General features: G+C 38.1%; 4 protein-coding genes and 1 pseudogene across 41 annotated transcripts in view; 2 read left to right on the top strand and 3 right to left on the bottom strand.

Moving 5' to 3' along the window:
• Window positions 1-262: 262 nt before the first annotated feature.
• Fkbp14 (peptidyl-prolyl cis-trans isomerase Fkb14) lies at window positions 263-14,644 on the bottom strand. Of its 3 annotated transcripts, XM_020959477.2 has the most exons (6): window positions 13,557-13,714; window positions 12,273-12,481; window positions 9,751-9,934; window positions 1,365-1,453; window positions 1,116-1,303; window positions 263-584 (listed from the first exon to the last, which is right to left on the bottom strand). In XM_020959477.2, the coding sequence occupies exons 3-6, from the start codon at window positions 9,930-9,932 to the stop codon at window positions 405-407; spliced, it is 639 nt and encodes a 212-aa protein (XP_020815136.2). In that variant the 5' UTR covers window positions 9,933-9,934; window positions 12,273-12,481; window positions 13,557-13,714; the 3' UTR covers window positions 263-404. The 3 variants fall into 3 exon arrangements, with proteins under 3 accessions (XP_020815136.2, XP_086687710.1, XP_086687709.1); XM_086831584.1 differs by lacking the exons at window positions 12,273-12,481; window positions 13,557-13,714 and adding an exon at window positions 14,610-14,644; XM_086831583.1 differs by lacking the exons at window positions 12,273-12,481; window positions 13,557-13,714 and adding an exon at window positions 10,242-10,299.
• LOC147643932 (uncharacterized) lies at window positions 2,959-3,383 on the bottom strand (annotated as a pseudogene).
• Window positions 14,410-14,974, top strand: LOC147643931 (uncharacterized). The gene has a single exon (XM_086831585.1). The coding sequence runs from the start codon at window positions 14,410-14,412 to the stop codon at window positions 14,701-14,703; it is 294 nt and encodes a 97-aa protein (XP_086687711.1). The 3' UTR covers window positions 14,704-14,974.
• Window positions 14,841-17,552, bottom strand: TAF1C-like (TATA box-binding protein-associated factor RNA polymerase I subunit C-like). The gene has a single exon (XM_020959436.2). It carries the CDS (start codon window positions 17,550-17,552, stop codon window positions 14,973-14,975), a length of 2,580 nt encoding a protein of 859 aa, XP_020815095.2. The 3' UTR covers window positions 14,841-14,972.
• MESK2 (misexpression suppressor of KSR 2) overlaps window positions 14,968-20,985 on the top strand; it is a 21,646-nt gene continuing 15,628 nt past the window's right edge. For 13 of the 36 annotated variants that reach the window (XM_020959889.2, XM_020959886.2, XM_020959884.2 and 10 more), the window contains exon 1: window positions 18,197-18,695. The gene's annotated coding sequence lies outside the window, so the exon portion shown is untranslated. Of the gene's footprint in view, window positions 18,696-20,985 lie in introns of all 36 variants that reach the window. The other 23 variants (XM_086831556.1, XM_086831562.1, XM_086831559.1 and 20 more) reach the window with 13 other exon arrangements.

Raw genomic sequence — 20,985 nt, 5'->3', positions numbered from 1 at the left:
AAGTGTGTTCCAATTGACTTTGTCGTGTGTGTGTTTGAGCGTGTGCGCCATGGATTACAAAATATCTTTTACGACACATGAACTTAGCCACAACTTTTCGAATATAACAACCTATAAATGTATATAAAAATGATGTTCATTCTCTCTCGGATTGTACATAATTTAAACTACGTCTAGAACCGGGGGGGACACACAAAACATGAATGTGTTGGATGTTTTGCTGATGCTGATATGTATGCTATATACAGAATGACATCGCGAATTATCAGTCGCACTCGATTTATTGCCTGTTTATCTGTTTGTATATATATATTTCTTTTAAATTTTATATAATTTAAGCACTCGTGTCCCTTCGATGTAAAAGAAAATAAACCCCCGAGAATGTGAGCCCCATGAGGGGGACCCTACAGCTCGTCGTGCTTGGGGCCGGAGAACTCGTCGTGGGAGATGAAACCGTTCTTGTCCTTGTCCTCGTGCTGGAAGATCTCCTCCACCAGCTTGTCGTTCTCAGCGAGCATGTTCTTCAGCTCCGACGAGTCCTGACCCTCCACGGCGGTCATCTGCTTCTTCAGATACTCGCTGACCTGTTTGGATACGCAAAGGGTTTGGTTTTTGATCAGAAATATGTTTCAAAATATATTGGCTCTACGAAAAGTAAGTATTTTAAGGGGCAGAAATAATTTGTTGATTAATTTCATTTCTTTTCAATGATTTAAATATGTTAAGACCTTTAGAAACAGCAGAAGATCTATAAAAATGGTTCATATCTATAGAAATAAAGAATGATTACTCGGAAATAGCTTTTGCCAATGTTAAAAAGTCAAACTTACTTTTTTTGAGTAAGTTTGAGCTAGAAGATACATAACGCAGAATAGAAAAAATTGGTATGCTTGGAGATTTAAAAATATAAAACACATCTACTTATTCAAGTAAATGTATATCTAAAAGATCTTTAAGCTAATTAATTTCAGTACTATTTAAAAATCAAATTAATCCCAAATTATCTCTGCCCAATTGTTAGTAACTTGTAACCAAACCCAACGGATATTTCAGTGTAGAAAGGAGACATGGAATATATATATAAACAAAAGTGCGATCCATACATAGACGATTACCTCTTCGCGACTCAGTTGTTTGTCGGCATTCTCATCGATCTCCTTGAAGACATTCGTGGTGGCCGGGGTATTACCAATATTGATCAGTTCCACCTCAAAGACAAGGGTGGCCTTGGGGGGGATGACATTGCCGGCACCCTGATCGCCATAGCCCAGATGAGGGGGAATGGTCAGCTTGCGCTTCTCACCTGTAAATATTTAAAATTACAATTTAATTTTTAGCATTTTCATAGGACTTAGAGCACTTACCCACGCACATGTCAAGGAGACCCTGATCCCAACCCTTAATCACCTGGCCGGCGCCCAATTGGAATGTGAAGGGCTGGTCGCGGTCGAAGCTGCAAAAAAAAAGGAAAGATTCAAATTGTTAGATGGTTGTTAGCCGCAAAAGTTTCAAGTGCTGTCAGGTGTCGGTGGGGAATCACCATAAAACGAAACAATTCATCACTGTTTCCTCCCTTTGTTTTATTATTATTATTTATTTTTTTTTTTTTGAGTCTATAAAATTATTTATTTGATGGTCTTGCTAAGCGAATTTACTTTAATTTGTTAAGCGTAAAAAAAGGGGGCTGCTGCTGCTCAGGTATGCATGAGAATGTCGCATCTTGAGCTTGATGTATGATGTGGCACAGTTGCAAGTTGTTTTTTGTTTCGCCCAGGAACCCATTTGATGATGATTATGATATATAGGAATGGTTATCATTTCGGGTTTGTGCGGAGTAGACTTTAGAACGTAGCAATAAACACATTGTAAAATGCCTTTTATAGGCTTAAGCATTGAGTGGTGTATGTTTTTCTTCAAGGGAATTTAAAATTAAGGGGTGGCAAAAGTAACAAATTTATGTGCTCTTTATGGGGTAATCCAATAAATCATAAAGCTTACATGGCCTATATATTTTCTTAAGTAGGTTTTTAAAAAAGCCAGTGGCTTAAATATACATTTTAAAACAGTTTATAAATAAAATAATTCTATGAAAATTAAATTCTGACCTTTCCTTTAACAAATTTAACTTCTAAAAAGGGTTTGTTCCATTTATTTTAGCAGAGATAATTGATTAAGATATAAGATATATACTTTTAAAACCCTACAAAATAATATTATATAATATATTATGGATATTTATATAGAAATAATTAAAGCTTCATTTCATTTACAAGGCTAAAAAGCCCTGAAAATTTAAAATAAAATATTCTGAATCCTCTATATGTTGAAATCTATTTTTTAAATTTATTTCTGACAGAAATTTGTACATTTTCCATAGATCTTAAAAACCTTAAAATGCCAAATTAAATACATAAAACCCTTTCTCAAATTTTGTACTCCTAATATTGTTCCTTCATTCCCTTTAATAGCCTTAGCCCTAAAATAGTATATTTATTTTCTTATACTTTAAATTTAGTCAACTTTAACTTTTATTTAAGTTTTTTTCATTATTTAGAGGCTTAAGAAAAACAAATTGTTGAAGAACTTGAAACCAGCTCTCCAGAGATCTGAACTTGGCAATTGAAATGTGTCGCTTGGGCCTGATCCGACTGCAGGGAAAGTTTGTTAGAATTTTCCTCGTTTTCTTTTTATATATTTTTTGTACTTTTTTTGGCAACTCTCCTGTTGTGCATCATTATTGTATTATTATTGTTGTTTGTTAAGAAAGTTCTCGCGTTCAAGTGACGCGGGTAAATGTTTCCTTAAACTTGTAGTTTAAAAAACATCCTAAGGACGAGACAGATTATTGCAGGCGAGGAGCTAAGAAAACAAATGATTAACCAGGAGTCACCCAAATGGGATGGGGGAAAAGTTCTTCTAGGGGGAAAGCTGGTCTTGGGAGCTTGTCTGTTAAATATTTTATGTGCATCTCCTGGGCATTTTGCAAACATTTTTACATGCTCCGGCTGTTGTTTCAAATTCGAGTTCAAGTCACAAACGATGATGGGGCCAGAAAGTGGCGGTGGAGGAGGAGGAGGAGTTGTGGCAATGCGGCAAGTGGCATGCGGATTGCCGCTGAATAATCCACCCAACCAAAAAAAAAAAAGAGGAGGAAAACCCGGCAGCGGTTAAGTGTGACTCTGGAGCGTAACCAAAGTGTCGTCGTTCCTGCTTTTTTGTCGCCGGCTTTCGCTCAAGTGCAAATCTCCTGATGAAATAAAAAAGCGTAAAAAATTTGCCATGTTCTCAGGTTTGGATGTGTTTTTCTGGGATTATGCTGGAGCCCAAGGAGACACACCTTTATTTCGGTGTCGCGGACTGTCTGTGGCTGCTGTGAATTTTTATTGCATTATTTTCCATGAATTTCTAGTAATATGTGAAACATTTTATGGAGCCTTCCTTGTGTGATTCTAGGGGCTTTGTCCTGAAAGTGCTTACATCTTGAGTCCTGCTAATTTATGCGCTTTTCTGGAGGCTTATCTAAGGAGCTGTATAAGCTGTTGTTTATTTTATAGATCAATGACTAAAGGAAAAGGAAAAAAGTAGAGATGGAAAGATAGTATATTTCTAAAAAAAAAACTTCTAAAACCTTTTCCTATCAGAAATAATCTATAATATTTATTACCTTTTTCGTATATTTTTCCAAGAGTATTATTATAATTTTTATCACTTGAATTAAATACTTATAAACCCATTTAAAACCTTCAGCAAAATATCCCAGTATTAAACCCCTTCTAATTATTCATCAACCAAACAAAGTTTTCCCCTTTTTTTTCAACTTCCATTTTCCACTTAATTTAACCCTCTTTGCAATTGTTAAACCTTTAATGGGAAAAATCGTTTAAAACGAACCTCCTCCCCCCTCGAACCGTCGACGAGTCGTAAATAAATTAATAAAATCGTTTAAACGTGTTGATTGTTTCAGTCAGTCAGTTCAGTTGTGTTGCTCGGACTTCCGTGTCCTTCGTCCTGTTTGTGTGTCCGCCCCCCAAAGGCAATCAAATATTTATGAATTACCGGCAAAGACAAACAAAAAGGTCGGTCAGCTGAGGATCGGACTCACTGGCATTCAACATTTTGCAGTTGGACAAATAATAAACCGGCGATGCAGCCAGCTTGCAATTGAAATGGCAATTGCCATGGCAGTTGTGCAATTATTGTGGGAAAAACTTAAGCAAAAAATGTATAAAGATATTTTGCAAGAGCGATTTACAAGCGGTTTTTCTTGATATTTATTTTGGCCAAGTTAGAGGTGCTTAAGGTGTTGCTCCCACCAAAACATATGTGCTTCTTTTTCGGGCTTCTTTTATGGCCCGTCCCGTAGACATTATCATAAAGTCAGAGGAAAAAATGTAAACTCATTCATTCGGTCACTAAATATTTAATAAGTTTCGATTTCATTCCACCCGCCATATCCCACATTCACTCCTTCTGCTGGGAATCGCAATTCGAATCCCGGTTTTGTATCTGCCAGGACGATGAGTCCTGGGTCCCAACGCATCGCATAATTTAAAATGCAGCTCAATGGGCGCCCAAACATCCGTTTCCACCCATCATCTACGTGATTCCGCACCACGGGAGGTGGTGGTGGTGGTGGTGTAAGGATGGATGCCATTGCCACCCAAAATCATACCACGTCACTCCGCCAAAAACTTCAGACACATTCAATCCAATCAAATTGAATCCTTTTGGGCTCCCTTGATGACCTCGTTTTATGTGTCCGGCCAGAAGGAAAAGTTATAAAATCAAATATGCAACCGCAATACCTTCGGCATCGGTTGCTTCTCTTTTAGTTTGTTTTTTTATTATGTTTTTGGGGCTGAGGAGAGCGACAAGTTGCGATTAACGTGCACCAAGGACAAGAAACACTCCGGCAGGACCTCCTATTCTCTGGATTCCTCTCTGTGGGCCTGGTCAACGTGCGAACAATTTACACAAAAACTCGAAAAGTTTAAACAAGTTTGCACCCCTGCACTGGTCGAAAAAGGGAGGAGATTTTAAAGTTTTTAACTTTATATATTTTATATTTTAGGGGCATCAATCTAATTCAATTATTTCAGTTGCTAGATAAATAAGATAATTATCAGATTAATATTTTACTTGGTTACTTGGGAATTTTAGGTAAATTTCATCCTTAATTAATATTATCTTGAATTTAAAACATTTATTTTAAAGGTTACACATATTTAAAATACATATTTATTAAGTTTAAATTACAAGTTGAAAAACAAAAATGTACAAATTTCTTAAACAAAACATTTGTAACTGTTTGGGCTAAAATTCCCAACGGGTTTTAGCTGCGGACTAATGATAACCACGCTAAGTTACGGCTGAAGGAGCAAAGGCTTTAGCTCTTTTTGTAATTTGAAAAACAAAAACCCTTTCGAATATTATTCAAATTCTTTCTTCCCCTTATAAACCCTCTATTTTCTCTCAGTGTCTAGACAAGTGCCTTACAGGACACCCGAATTTATGCCCCAGCTGGCGGCATCACGTTCCTGCACCCCTTCACTCCCAGGCACGCAGAAAAAAAGGCAGAAGGAGAAACACTGCTGTAAATTCTGGAAATAAAAATTGCAACCGTTGAAGCTCATTAATTATTTAAACTATCTACAAATGTGTCTGAGTTTTTTTGGGCAAAAGGGAAATATATATTCCTGACAGAAGTTGCCATAAAACTCAGACAGACATCAGGCGGCTGTTGCAGTTGCACAGAGAAACGCCAAGGCAGTTGATTGCTTCCACATGGTAATGAGCTTTAGATTTAGAGGCCAACTTTAATGTCAAAGCTGGTGCACTTCATAAATGTTTAGTTTGGTTTTTTTAAGCCAAAGATTAAGGTCTTTTTCCTTGTTTTTTCGCTTCATTTTCCTTGTGTTTTTTTTTTTTTGCCAACTCGTTCAAGGTTGTGTGTCGCTAAAAACTTTCACTTTGATGCATTTTCATGCTGTTGCTGATGTTTCTTTACGCACTCTGCGTTTGGACATTTAACTTGCAAGGGGAAAAGAGCAAAGAAAATTGTGAGGAAAGCTTTTGGGTGGCCAAGGAGGTGGAGTTTTGCACTTGGCACATACAAATCATGGCAGCGCCAAAAAGCGACAACATTGCAAGTTATGGCCCGATGCTTCTCAGGTAACTGACTTATTGCTCTTCTTTTTTTTACCTGAGCTTCCTCTTGTTTACTCTGGCGTTGCGTTGTCAAAAATTTTGTGAAACATGTTTTCTGAAGAAGACACACAAAACGACAAAAAAAAAAACAATTGGTTGCACTCGAGCGAATTTCTAAAGATTTGTATAAAAAGAAAGTGCTCAAAAAGAAAGGAAATCATAAATCAATTAAAGCTCATTTATATCTTCATTTCCTTTTATAGTCTGTAGGTTTTTTTGTGTGTTGTTTAGCCAAACTTTCACCCTAGAAAATATTTCGAAAATTTACATGTTAATCAAAAGTGTCGCACAAAGGTGTGAAATGACCTGAAACACTATAAATGGTTACCTCCCAAATGACTTAAATTAGTTATAAGATGAAATTTAAACAAAGAGATATTTTAGGAAGTACTAATTAGTTAAAGAAATTTAAACTTCATAGAAAACACAAATTATCCATGATTTTTTGTGGTAATTTATCCATTTTGGATTAATTGTTCTACATAGAAATTAAGGTTGGCAGCAAATATCAATCGATTGTTTCGATAATTGACATGAAAATCGATATTTAAACGTTTTTATATATATACCACAAATAATCAAAAAGAGAAGTATAAATGATATGTATATATTTTCAAATAATATTTTTACTTATTTACTTACTTTTAAATGCAATATTTTTTCATATTTAAAAATTTATTGTTGACAAAGTTTACGATATTTTCGATAAGAAATTCAGAGTGATACTTTTATCGATATACATCCATTTTCTTTTCTTTTCCTTAAAAAAAAAACCCTCTAAATTCCTGCCTATAAATATTAAGAAATATTATTCCCTAGAGTTTTCACAAAATTTGCTCTAGCTTCCGCGAAACTTTAAGCAGAAAAACCTGACATTGTTTGGTACTTTCAGTGCCCCAAAGTAACAAATTAATTTCACCAGAAGAGTGACACAGCCCGAAAGAGCGACCGTTGCACATGAAAAACTTCGTGGGGGAGTTGGGAGATATCATACTCCATACTATATATATCATAGGAGTTAAGGTGAGACTCTGGGAGGTGGTTGGGGCCACCTTGTAGTGTATTCATGTTACGCGTCAGGCTGATTAGAATATAGCGGCGAGAGGCGGCTAAATAATTTATGTGGCCAAAAGAAGGTCTGCGGGTCAAAAGTAGAGTAAGAGCAGCTCAACTTGTTGCAAGAAAAAACCAAAAGGAGGTGAATAAATAAGGAAGGTAGCTCTAGAGAACTAGAGTTTCCTTCGCTGAAGAGTCATTGACAAACTGTGGTTGCACGTGACCTGAGCTGTGGCTATGACAGGTAGAGACTCCACTTCCTGGTCTGACAAGGACAATGAAAATAAAAGCCAGCTGGCACGTGACAGGACTCCGACTCTCGTCCTGCTCATTATTGAATTAGTTATGGGAAGACAAAGGTGGAGCATTTTTAATTGTCCGAAAATGAAAATGAAAAGTGCTATGCTGTCTTCTCTCATTTATATCTTTTCTTTTTTGGCCAATCAAATAAGTTGTAATCCTTTTTAATAACAATTAAGCACGTATGCTTCGAAGGTCCTTTTTATGGCTATGTGTGCTTAGGACAGACTGTTTCCAATTTGAGTGGCATTTCAATAAGCACAATTCAATCGCCAGGACCTGTCAAAAGCACATAAAAAGGCTACTCTTACCTTTAAATTGTCTTCTTAGCATAAAGAACATCTTTTAAACCTTTTCGCAGGCAAAAAGCTTAATTATCTCGGGGAGACAGAAAGAGTAGCCGGCTTTCAGGCAGCTAATTTCCGTTGCAGGCCAGACTATATAGCCTAAAACCCCAGTCAAAGGAGAGAAAGCACCTCCTGCTCACAGCTGGGGGCCCAAGGAAATGACTGGAAAAAGATTCTTTTAGCATAAAGAAGGCGGCAGGGGAAGTGATTTTCAAGGGGAGGAAGCCCCACTGTCGACATCCTTGACTGCACTTGACTGGCAAAGTGCCTGGCTTGCTATTTTGGCCAAGTTCGAGGGCATTTAAGCCACAGCCGCAACCAACAGGTGGCAAAAGCCAACGAGAGAAAGAGAGAGAGGAAAACTGCCAGCAAGGACGCACTCTGATTGAGTTAGTTAGTTTCTCTCCGTCTCTCTGTTTGCCACGCTAAATTTAACAGCAATTGCGAAACTTTTAAGCCCGGCCAAAAAGGTGAACTTCCACATAATTTGAAAACCCCCTCCGAAAAAACTCACTCAAGGTGAGGCCCAAAAACAGGACACAATTTCAGGCTCTCATGCATGGATGTTCTCTATAGTTTAGCATATGAGAAAACAAAAAAGGAATAAAATTCCAGCAGACAGACTCAAAACGTTTACAAAATCATTTCCTTCATAAAAGACACAATTTTCTGGTCATAAAATTAAATCACACATCAAATTTGATAAGCCAAAATAAAGGAAGGAGTTAACATTCACAGAGTTCAGAGAATGGGTTGATTTTTGCCCCCTCAAATAGTGGAGTGAAAAAGCTTATGCTATATTTATATACCCTCATGGTCGGCTATATATCAGTTAAGTTAATCTAGTTTCAGTCGCTTATCAAAAGCTGATACCAATAAACTGGCTGATAATGAATTTGAGCGCTTGCCAAAATGATTACACGCATGGAAAAGATTCAGTTTTTTACTCTTTGTCTCAGGGGAAAGGGTATTTTTATGTATTTCAAGCTCATGTAAGGAAATTGTATCCTTTTGGCTAAAGGAGCTGCTCTTTCCGCTGGACTTTAATTGGGTTGAGTATCCTTTTTTGTTTGGGGTTGCTCTTGTGGTTTTAAATTAAGCAGACAAGTTACATAATTTATGACACACTTTATTTAAAAGGTTAAAAATGACAAGTCTAGGGAATTGATTACAATTTAATTAATTCCTATGCTATAACCTTGCACCTTGAAACATTTTCCACCGGAAGATGATTTTTCTTTGCTTTATGGAGCCCAAAATCCAGGGCCACGTCACAATGACCGCATCAGAGCAGAGACAAAAAAAGAAAAACAGTAGGCAGGAAAAGCGGCTCATTCAGGCATGGAAAATGCAACAAAAACACAAAAAAGGGCAGCAGCAGTAGCAGCGACAATGCAACAATGAGATTGCTTATCAGTTGGCGTCTAATTTACGACAATGAGCCGCCGTGACGACAACGACGACAGACTGACTATGCAGCTGAACTCTACCAACCAACCGGCTTTAATCCCAACGTGTATCGGTGAGTATATGTTAATCTCCATGGAGTGAGATTACAGCCGCAATTGGCTTTAAAAATTGCAGCGTACTGAACTCTGACATTATCACAAAAATTTGGGAATTATTTAGTAACTTTAGCCTGTATTGATATTAATAATTGCATAAAAAATAGCAAAGAGTTTTTCATTGCATTGATAAAGTTCTTTAAAGCCTTCGTAGTTGATAAAAGGTTCAAGGTACTAAGTACTTAAGTGCCCTGCAACCTGATTTACAACACGTGTTTTACATGGAAATGTAGCTTATTTATTTATATATAAAATTAACTTAAAAACACACTTACCTCGAGTCAAACTTCTTGCCATCGGCCAGCAGGGTTCCGGTGTAATGCATTGTTAGGGAATCCCCGGACTTGGATTTTTGTTCACATCCCTCTGGCAAACTGATCACGTCCACCTTCAGATCCTCGGCACTGACCAGGCTGATGGCCAAAAGGCAGGACAAAACGAGAATGGATTTCAACATGGCTGAAAGCAAAAATGTTGAAAACTTGATTATTAAAAAATCTGTATATAAAATGTATGCAAAAAACACATTGAAGATCTCTTTAAGTTTAATAAAGTAACTTATACTAGAAGTTTAGACAACATTAACCCAAATTAATGACTTCATTTAGTTAAACTGCTTTATTAAAAACTGTGTATGAACTTTTGAAAAATAAATGTTTGCTCGCCAGACCGTCAAGTAATAATTAAATACTCTAAGCATGTGCAATGGATCAGTTAAATAGGCAATAAAAAACCCCACTAATTAGTGAGTGAATATCTGCTCTACCTAGTACTTATAAGTTTATGGTAATCCTTGGAAAGTATTATCGGTACTAACTCGAAAGTAAACCAAACCAGCGACTTTTATACACTCAGAAAACATCAATCCAATCTCCAACATCTTCGACTTAATCATCAGTCGTATTATAGAGCGTTGCACAAGCGTTAAATTTTTGAATTTAAACCAATTACCACGGTACCAGGGAAGGTGTAATATCTCTTCTTTTTTTTTTTTGGTTTGGTTTATTTTTGCTCAACAGTGTAAAGTTGAAATTGAAATTGAAAGAGGGGTCGGGTTTGTTGCGATTGCGAATGGGATGCGGCACAAACGGCAAAAATTAGTCATTATGCAAATGTGCAATTCATTTCAAAGTGGGGAGAGGGAGCTGCTACTGCCGATTTCGACCAGCCAGCCAACCAGCTTGTACCATTCGGATGGCCAGCTGGTGGGGATTATGCAAGCCACAGAGTGTGGCGGCTAAAGCCAACAAAATTATTGCGCGTACATAATGGCGTATGCGTAATGTCCAGCGCGGTAAATTCCAATTGGATGTCGGATGTGGGTGTTGCTTTTTATTTTGTATTTTTTTAATGAAAGTTTGGCGATGAAAGCGCGTAGGTCGACTTGTTAAAAGAAGGTAAAGCTAAAATATAGCATAGCATAAAAAAAAGAAGAAAGTCAAGCTTAGCTATGGGGAATGTTTAATACCCTTCATTTTGACTTTGTTAAAATTAGAAATAGGAATCAAAAGTAAAGCAAAAATGAATTAATTTTAATTCGGAAAACTTTCCTATGCTACTTTTTATTACGTTAAAAAGTCTGCTTAATGAATTTTTTACTACTTTAAGGATGTTGTAATGATCAAAATTTGTTTTCTTCCATACATGGATAAATCGCGTCGGTTTTTTAACTGATCAGCTTTTGAAACTGATCAATAATATATGTAAATGATTTATAAGGTCGGAAATGGTCCCTTTACTGAGTTGCAAGCTTCTACTTTTGATTATAATACCATGCAAAGGTATAAAAAAATATGTTCAGTTTTAAAACTTAAAAAAAAATAAAGTTTTACAAAAACATATTTACTATGTTGATAGAAATATAAAAAACCCTGCAAACTTGAAGCTTATTCCCAAATACTCCTCAAAAGGGTATTATAAATGATTTGCAAAACAAAAAATTCAAATCGTCGCTTAACAAAAAATAACTAAAAATGGCAAAACAGATAACACAAAAAAAAACTGATATATGGGCGACTTTATATAGTTGGAAAACTTTCACTAATGGAAAGGCAATGGTCAAGCCTCAATTACGTGGAATCGGCATTAACATCTCCCCGATCTCTGCATCAGCTTCTTCTTCTTGCTCTGCTCTCCTTTTGTTTCTGCTTCTTTTTTATTTTTTTATAAGTTGGCCTTTTTTTGGGAGCTCTTAAAACCTGTTGGGGGTGAGCGGCTTCTTCTTTTTCACCTGTGTATTTTCATCTCCTTTTTCTTTGTATCTTTCGTATCTTTTCAAAGACGAGAAAAAAAAGGTTCACTGAACCTCCGGAGGTACGAAGTGTACCGTTAAACCTCCAATTGACAGGCCGGCGCTAAATGTTTTCGGGAAATTTTCTTCTTAAACTACACGTCATTAGTTTTTCTTCTAGCTTTCGAAACAACAACAAAATGCTAATTATTGAGCGACGATCGTGGCTAGTCGAAAGGAAAACAACAAAAACAAGTACCGCCCGGTAATATTTTTTGTTTTATTTTTATGGTTTTAAGCGATAAGCTGGACATCTCCCTCTCCCTCTCCCTCTCTCTCTCTCTCTTAGGCCATTACCGGCCTCTTCTTTTTTAGTTCAGTTTTCTTAGGGGCCTTTGGATGCATGTGTGAGTGTGTGCGTGAAGTGAATATGAATGAAAGAGACACGACAGCAATGGCAAAGTACACGCTTTCTTCGACGTTTTGTTTCTTAATGAGCACATTTTATAAATATGTATTTACGCTAAGCCAAGCACACGAGTTTCGGTCTGATATCTGCAAATATACCTTTTATCTTCCACAAAACGGATATCACTCGGTTCCGGCGGAGGGACGGATGGGGGCGGATGCGATGGATCGGCGAGAAGCACACAAAACACGCGAGCAAACGGCGAGAGTAGGCGAGAGAAAAAAACACGTCCACTGCGATCGAAGTGCGGCCACTGAATTGCTGGAAGCACGGCGTCGACGTAGTTTTACTACTCGCGATCGTTACACTGCGGAAAATAGTTTACGTAAAGATTGGAGTCTTAAATTATACAGGTTTTAATTTATTTTGTTTAAATATCTGTTGTAGTTTAAGTTGGCAAAATTATGTACATTTAAGGGACAACCTTTATCACTATTAATGTCATATAAGAGTTCATTGCTATTTATTCTAATGGATCAAGAAGGAATAGGGCCACGCAATATTTTCAAATTAACCGGCTAATTAATCAAAGCTATATGCTTTTAAATACAAATCTGTAAATTAAATTAAAGCCAAAAGTTCACAACAAGTTTTATATATTATTCGTCTGATAAACCAAACAATTCTTTTAAGTGCACCCACATGCTTCCACGAAAAGAGAGTGTCTGTGAAAAAGAGACGCAGCTATTAGGTGAGCAATCGTGGGGAACTCTACCCCATACTTAAGCTCCAAATGGAAAGAGTACGAGAGAAAGAAAGATCAAGAGCGAATTCCAACGATGTGAAATGGTGGGGAGCAGGAAAAAGAGTGAAAAGAAAAGAGCACTTGTCCACGTAATCAAATTGCTTGCGTTTCTCAGGGGCGGATCAAGTGAATGAACAAATAGATGATAACATAAAAAAGAAGCCGAAGTTTATATACTCTTGAAGTTTGGTATTAAATTAGAAAAATGAATTCAAAATCGGTCATAACTATTGATTTTAATTCGGTACACTATGTTGCTTATTAAAAGTTAAAAAAAATGCATATTTCAATTAAAATTATAACAAATTAAATATATTTTTGTCAAATTCTTGAAAAATTTAACGATGTAACTGCTTATACATTTTTAAAAAAATGTAGTAATTTTTTTAACTTTCCAAACTATCCAGATCGATTCGGCTATTGATGATGATCCATTTTTTATGATACTTCTGACTAATAATAAATACCCTTTAAAGTTCTAAAATTATGGTTAGGGTTTATCTTACAATCCTATACCAAAATATGTATTTTGCTTCTAAATTTAAGTATACAAATTTTATGTTTTAAATCTAGTTATTATGTTTTTTTAAGGAGCACACATAGTTTTTTATTTAATTAACAATTAATTAACACTTACAGAGAAAATGAAAGCACTTGAACGTATTCCAAAAATGTAATTTGTTGTGTTTTAGTTAATTATTGTTTGAAAAAACCTTAACCAAAAACCGAAGGATGCGAAAATATATGAAACACAGAGGACACACAACCTACTCGATTAATTTTTCGAATGTAACTGAAAGGAAGCTGCGACAGGATTCAAGGTGGACAACATGTTGCAGGCAACATTTATGCCACAACGTTGAGGATACACCAAAGCTCCGCCCATTTTTTGGGAAGCGCAGGCGCCAAAAAATTTTTGGGAGGAGTTAGAGAAAATAGACTAATTAAATGATTGGGTAATAAAACATTTCATAAATTACTAGAAATTATTTAATACCTAATCTTATTTATAGAAGAATAATATAAATAATTTTTTCAGAGTCTAAAATATTCCCAATGAGTGTTCAGTTCGCCAGCAAATTGTCATAAATTAATAAATCAAAGCCTCGTGAAACCGCTGTAATCTCAATATTTATATAAAAATAATAATATATATTCATCGAAAATCAGAAGCTTTGGTTAATACATTTCGTCACTTGGTGACTATATATTTTAAATGTCAGATAAGCTTACCATAGCTTTGGCCTGATATCTATTGAGCTTAGCTCTGGCTGACTATACTATATATTCTATATTCTATCTATGGCCACTCCCATGGATACGAATAGTATCACCCTTGGATCGTTTTACGCCCCACTGAGCTCCGACAAGCAATAGATAGAATAGATCGAATCAATTAAATGTAAACTGACCAAATTAATTGAAAAATCAGTCGAAATCAGTGACACTCTCAAAACAGTCGTGTTTTTGGTGTTCAAATCAGAAAAGAAATGCGTCAAGAAGTGCAAAATAAACCCCAAATGGGAAGTCGATCTCTGGGCTATGCCCTTAAGCGCAAGAATGATCGTTTTGTGGTGGAGCCTATTGGAGGAATCGAGAATCCTGCCTACGAACCCGATCTCGGTGGGGATATAGCCACAACCAGTGAATTTGCACGAAAATGGCAAGTATATATGAGGGGTTTCCTTACCTTTTCTAGTGAAAATATAAATTTAAATGATTTTTTAAGTGGCAGATTTAACATAGATCAGTGCTTACTAAGACTCTGTGTCAGCTGTTCATAGAGAAAGGGTGAATGGTGTACATTAAAATTGAATTTAAATTATTATATAAACCTGTCAATGGCACTTAGTGGTTCACAGACATTATTTTCACAATCAACAGAATTCTATTAACAAATATTAGTTTTCCGATATAAGTCTTCCTTTATAATAATACATTTTATTTGTGTTAACAAAATGCTTATAAAAAATTCTTTAACAACTAAAAATTACACCTTTATTCGAAGCTAACGTCTAGTATTTAAGAATACGAAAATAATATTAAAGTTAATCTAGAATCCCATGGTGTACTTGGTCTTGGGACGCTTAGCGGGTGGTGAATTGATGTCCAAGCCACATTCTATAATTGTATTCTCTCCGGGCTGCAGAATAGAAGGCATCTGGTAGCTGTCGCTCTGATCAAGCTTGAAGCTGTTCGTTGGATCTTCATATTCCTCATTTACCGGAGCGAAGGATACCTGAGTATACTCTGATGTGATGGCCCCATAGAGTTTGGGTAGATTAGTGCCCGGCACCAGATTAGGATTAAGTCGTCCGGCCTCCTCATCCGCCTCCACGACTAGTCGTAGTTCTGCTGGTTCGCTAGACAGTTGATCCAGCCAGGTGGCCATTCGGTTCTCTGGTTTCAGTTCCTTTGGCAACTTTTCCTCTATCATTTCTCGGGTCACATCACGAGCAGGATCGTAATCTTCCATGTCCCAGATCTCTAGCATCCTGACGGTAAGCATGTCCTTGTAGCGGGCCATCTGGTAAGCGGACTTTTGCCAGGATCCACGATTGATGCCCTTGTCTTTTTTTATATTAAACGTAACTGGTTTATCTTTGGATTGACGTGTCAGGTCCTTCTTGGTCTTCTCTTTGGGTTTTTCCTTGCCCTTTGTATCTGGTTTCCTTTTTTGCCTTCCCTTTTTGCATTTGGATGTTTTTGGTTCCTGGGAACTTTGGCTGTCATTATCTGAAATTTCTGTATCCTCGATACCCCAGTCTATATCAATGTGTTCTATGATCATGGGTTTCACATCGGGCTCAGGTCTTTTGACTGCCTCCTTAAAAATCTCTCTTATCTGTGGTCTAGATTGCACTTCGGTGCAACACAGTTTCCTGCTTTGCACATGCTTCTGGACTTGACTGCCATAGTAGCGAATGGCTTCGGTGGTATGCAGGCCCGTTCGGATCTCTTGAATGCGTTCGCCGTCATCGCGAGGCGTAAGTCTCTGAGAGTAGAGATCACCCAGACTGTTGGCTGTCAGGAGCTGGGCAAAGGCTTGATCGTTGCTACTGTCCAAGCGGCTGAACCGAAGACCGGTAATGCAGGCCTTTACCCTTTCCGTAAGATCAGTATAGATATCCACGCTGTCTTTCAATCGTGCATCTGTCAGGGCTTCTTGTAGCGAGGGAGGAGCATATGCCAAAGCCGGCGAGAACACTTCATCGTATAACTGGGCCAGAGATCCCTTGAGTTCACAGATACGCAAATCGGTAGGCAGGGGGCCTCCCAAGGCTATATATTCGCTGCCGTCGTGCACGCAAGTGTCCATAAAACACGGAGGATAGCTCATTTGATGGGTCCACGTGACCACCGCACGATCGGTGAGTTTCTTACCCATACAGCGCAGGTCCAAACAGTGAAGTTTGTGATTACTGGCCACATAGAGCAAGTTGGTATTCATGCCCTTGCCCAAGCAGGAGAAGGTCTCGCAGGTCTTCGACCGAAAGCTGCTGGCAAAGCAGGGATTCAGTGACTGATCGCATCTCTCGTCCACTGTGAGGAGCACCGGTTGGGTAAGAAAGTGAAAGGTGCTTCTATCCGCTGGCATTAATTGTGCCCAGGTACTGGTGGAATGCTTTAGTTCCTTGACCCAACAAACATCATGGTTGGCCACGTACTGCTGGGTTAGCATGTCCAGGAAGCGTAGAGAACGATCTTGGCTGGCCAAGGCCAGGATGTTGGGCTTACCCACCGACTGGCAGGCGCTTGTAAAAGGAGCCGCTTCACTGCTAAATTTGCTTTGGCAAATCAATCGGTATTCTGGTGACTCACGCTCATCCTCCTCTTTAGGCTCCTGGCGCTTAAACTCATACAGCGATATCTCCTTGAGAAAACGCCCCATGAACATGTGGCCATTGTTCGCCCCAAAAGTTTCCACGGGCATTACTTGAAAGAGTTCGCTCGAGGTATCCTGCAGTTCTTCCGAGTGAATCGTCTGCCACATATTCGGCTCACTGTTGATGGTGGAGATGTGCAGCTCGTTCAGCTTCTTGCCGCTGACATGCATGGCCAGGTTAGTATCTTGGAAGGGCATCGTGTTGACGTTGCCGCCCGTGTAATAATAATCGTAGCTATCCCGAAAGAATGGATTCTCCTGACCGGCTATATGCTCTGACATATCGAAGAGCCTCATATCGTAGATATTTTCCTGATGCTTCTTTTCCCGCTGCTTCATCCTCTTGGTCGCCCTAATGTACTGAACCTTGTAGTTATTCATTAGCCGTATCCAGTGGTCGTAGTCGTGCGGTCTCTGCACGCAGGGTTCGATGTGCGGCGATTGGCCATCGAGGGGCAGAAAGATGGGTATTGGGACTCCCACTGAACAATTTGGAAATATCTGGTTTTCGTCCTCGTCAAGCTCGTGCAGCTCCTGACCCAACATACCGGCGATCTGGCCCGGAAACGATGAGTGGTGCACCACTTCTAGGGCACGTCGCATTACCGCCTCCGATTCATTGCCCTTTCCCAAAGTTTCGTCCTTCTCAGAATCGCTGTCGGAATCGAATTCATTATCATTGTCCTTGGAACACAACGAGGCATTCAGCCTGGCTAGCTCCCGGGCTGATCTGTAGCGTCGCGGCATGGCTGCAAAAGATATGTGGCAATCAATAACTTCAAGTACTCAAATTCAGAGGGGTATGTACTTGGTTGATGACTGGTTGTTCATTAAATTTTCACACTAATAAATATCTTTCAAAACTACGCGCAAAGTTTTATATTTTAAGCATGCTGTATTTTCTTCTTCTTCAGTCGAGCGAATCAGCTGTTTAGTGATGGCACTTAAAAGCATTGCAGTTTAACCGTTCCATACGTCAGAAAATATTAATAACAATAGATAGGTAAATACATTTATTGAAATACATTAAAGTAAATTGAAAAAAAAATAAAAATAAAATAAATAAATTAAATACTACAAATCGATGTATTTGCAGCTCGTAAAATGGTATCTATTTTCGCAAACGATATCGATATTGTAATCGGTCCTGGTATATGTAGCCAATTTAGCTATTTTCCCACTAGATCAATCAATTACCAAATGGCAAATAGGAGATTAATCGAAAAAAAGTATTTTTTTATTAAGTTATTACAATTAATGATATAATGTTAAAATGAACTGACTGTTGTACAGGTATTAGATATATACGTGTTTAGCTAAAAGTTGTGATTTTTAGCTAATTTCTTTAGCTTTAGCTTTTTTCAAGAGTTCACAGCCCTGGTACTTTTATCGACTGTTGTCCACCTCTATCGTGTTGTTCCGAAAGCTTGCAGCAGACACAAAAAAGCTGGCAGACTAAAAAAGCAGCTGGCAGCGAAATTACAAAAAATTGAAATTGATCCCGAGGAAAATTAAGAAAATTACATTGCAATCGCGACCAGCGGGCGTGTGTGTGTGCGAGTGCGTGTGCGCGAGCGAGAGAAAAAAGCGAGCGAAAAGAACGAGCACACAGCAATTACACAAGTTGTAAAAGAAAAGTCAAAGGAAGGGGGGAGAAAAGAAACGTTGGCCGAGACCAAGTATTGATTTTTTCATAGGCGACTCCTCCGTTCTTATTGTTGTTGTTTTTCTGCGGTGGCAATTAACAAACGGTGTTTCTTACTGTTTGACAACTCGGGAGAGCGGAAAAGCGGACGACAAGCGGCGGCATCACAGTAGTTTTCCACGAGAATCCCGATATCGCTCATTTGGGGTCAGGAAAAGAGGAAGAAAAAGAACGGAAAGCGTCAGGTGAGTTTTTAATATCCAACCGCGCACACACACACACATAATTACCGAAACACACACCCACAGCAGGCACAATTAACACACATACAAGTGCAAAAGGCGGACAAGACAACAAAACAAATGCAAATTGGACAGGTGGAAAAAGGAGGTGGAGTTGATATTCCAGCTCCCCTTCTTTTTTTTCTCTTCCTGCGAGTGCACCCTGGTGTGCATTTGTTTTGTTGCAGTTCTCTACCACTTCTCCCCCTCTTTCCTTTTCTCTCTCTCCGCCTGTCTCTCACTGTCTGTATTTCTCTCAAATCTCTGCGCTCGCCCCCATTACCAGGAAAAAAAACACGCTGCCTCATCTAAACTTTTCATTTGCATCCAAGTATCTGTTTTTTTTTTTACCTTCTTCCCCCTGGTTTCTGCCAATTAGCACTAACTCTATATTTTTGCACACTTCTTTTTGTTCGTTTTTGTCTTAGTTAACAGTTAGTTGTTAGGAGTTGCGCCTCACCTGCATGTTTTTACTGTTGTTGCTTGTTATCACTGTTGTTGTTGTTGCTTGTCTCATATCTTTACTAATTCCTTAGTTTATTATGTTCGTTTTTATTCGTTTTGGGTTTCGGGTTTCATTTGGGTTTTCCTGGCTTTTCTGGCTGCTAATTTTGACAAGCCCCAAATGGCTTCTGGGGCTCTGACGTAATGCCACCATTCCTCCGCGCCCTCTCTTTCACTCTCTGGCTCCCATTTCTCCCTCGCTCGCTCTCTCTCCGCCGGAGCTGGTGATTCTCAGCTGTAAACGACCTCCAACTAACTTCGCCGCAATCATTCCAGCAGCTGGCACAGTGAAGCATTTTTTACGGAACAACTCCAGCTGCATTTCCAGTTGGAAGTTATTCCCAATCAGTGCTAGTGTTGAGATAATGCACTGAAAAATATAGTTTTCTCAATGATTTTTCCGTTTTAAAACACACACAAGGGAGTTGATGTAAAAAATGTAATAGAGGAAAATTCAAAACTTTTTCCCACTTAATAAATTATCTAAATATAAGAATATAATTTATCTTGTATGTAAGGGGAATAATGTTCAAAATACTCTGAATATAACTTTCCTTTGAAAAAGGATGTTTCTTAGATATTCCAAACATTATTTTCGATTAAAAACGCTTTTAATTAGTTTAATTAAAAAGCTTAGATATTCTCAATAAATATCCCATTTTTTTCTTACTTCACTACAAAGTAAAATAAATATATTATGAAGTCGTGTGATAAATAATCAAAATTACAACAGATACTATATCTTGTATCTAATCCCTGGCACAGTACCACAAATACCCCAACTTTTTCTTTGGAGGTTCTTGAAGCTGTTTTGCAGTTTTCTTTTTTCTTTTTGTTCCTAAACCAGTAAAAAACAAACCGCACAATAAATTGACAGTTTATTTACGTCAACCAACTGACCTGTCTCCGTTGTCCCCAACTTCTAACCTAATTGGTTTAACCATTGACAGTGTTTACTGTTCCTGGGCAGACATTTGTTATTTGCTGTTTTGTGAAATTTTATTGCTCTTGGCGGTGGCGTTTTGGGTGTGGAAACCTGGGGGGTACCACCATTTGGCCGATGGGGTGGGGTTCCCTTTGATGACTCCACACAGTTGTAACCTGTCGGCGCCATCGCCATCGCCAGGCAATATTCGTTAGTCGTCGTCTGTTCCGATCCTAGCCATAGTGTATATATCTATCTTCTGTTTAACTTTCCTGCATATTTAATGCGTAGGTCAGTTTACCAAAAAAAAAGGAAGAACGCAAAAAATAAAAGACAAACACAAAGAAAAGTTGAGCTCACAAATTGCTTTTGGCGCCTTGTTGCTGCTGTTGTTGTTGTTCGTTGTCCGCTCAGGTGTTTACCAACTCTCATGGCATTCTTTTCCCACCTTTGACCCTCTCTCTGGCCATCCCTTTTTGCCCTTGCTCTGTGGCTCTGTTTTTATGTAACTTTCAAATCGATTGCAAACACGTAACAGTAGAGCAACCTGCTGTCCCACAACCCAACACCTCCCTACTTGCCACGTCGACGCCCCCTCATATATAGTCCAAAAAAACACTTGGATAATAATTGTAGTTGAAAGATTTTAGCAATTTTTAAAAGCCTTCAAAGGAGGGTAATTTCTAAAAATATTATTTATGTCTAATCCTGAACATTAATCGTGAAAAAAGAGTCAAAGTTCTGGAGGTAATTTCATTAAATTTAAGAATTACTATCTTCATATCATTTAATAAAATCCTTAAAACGAGACTTTAAAACAAACTC

The sequence above is a fragment of the Drosophila serrata genome, unplaced genomic scaffold, assembly GCF_035046125.1.
Source record: "Drosophila serrata isolate PLE 108 unplaced genomic scaffold, ASM3504612v1 contig_240, whole genome shotgun sequence".
Lineage (NCBI taxonomy): Eukaryota > Metazoa > Arthropoda > Insecta > Diptera > Drosophilidae > Drosophila > Drosophila serrata.
This window is presented reverse-complemented; position numbering and strand designations above follow the sequence as displayed.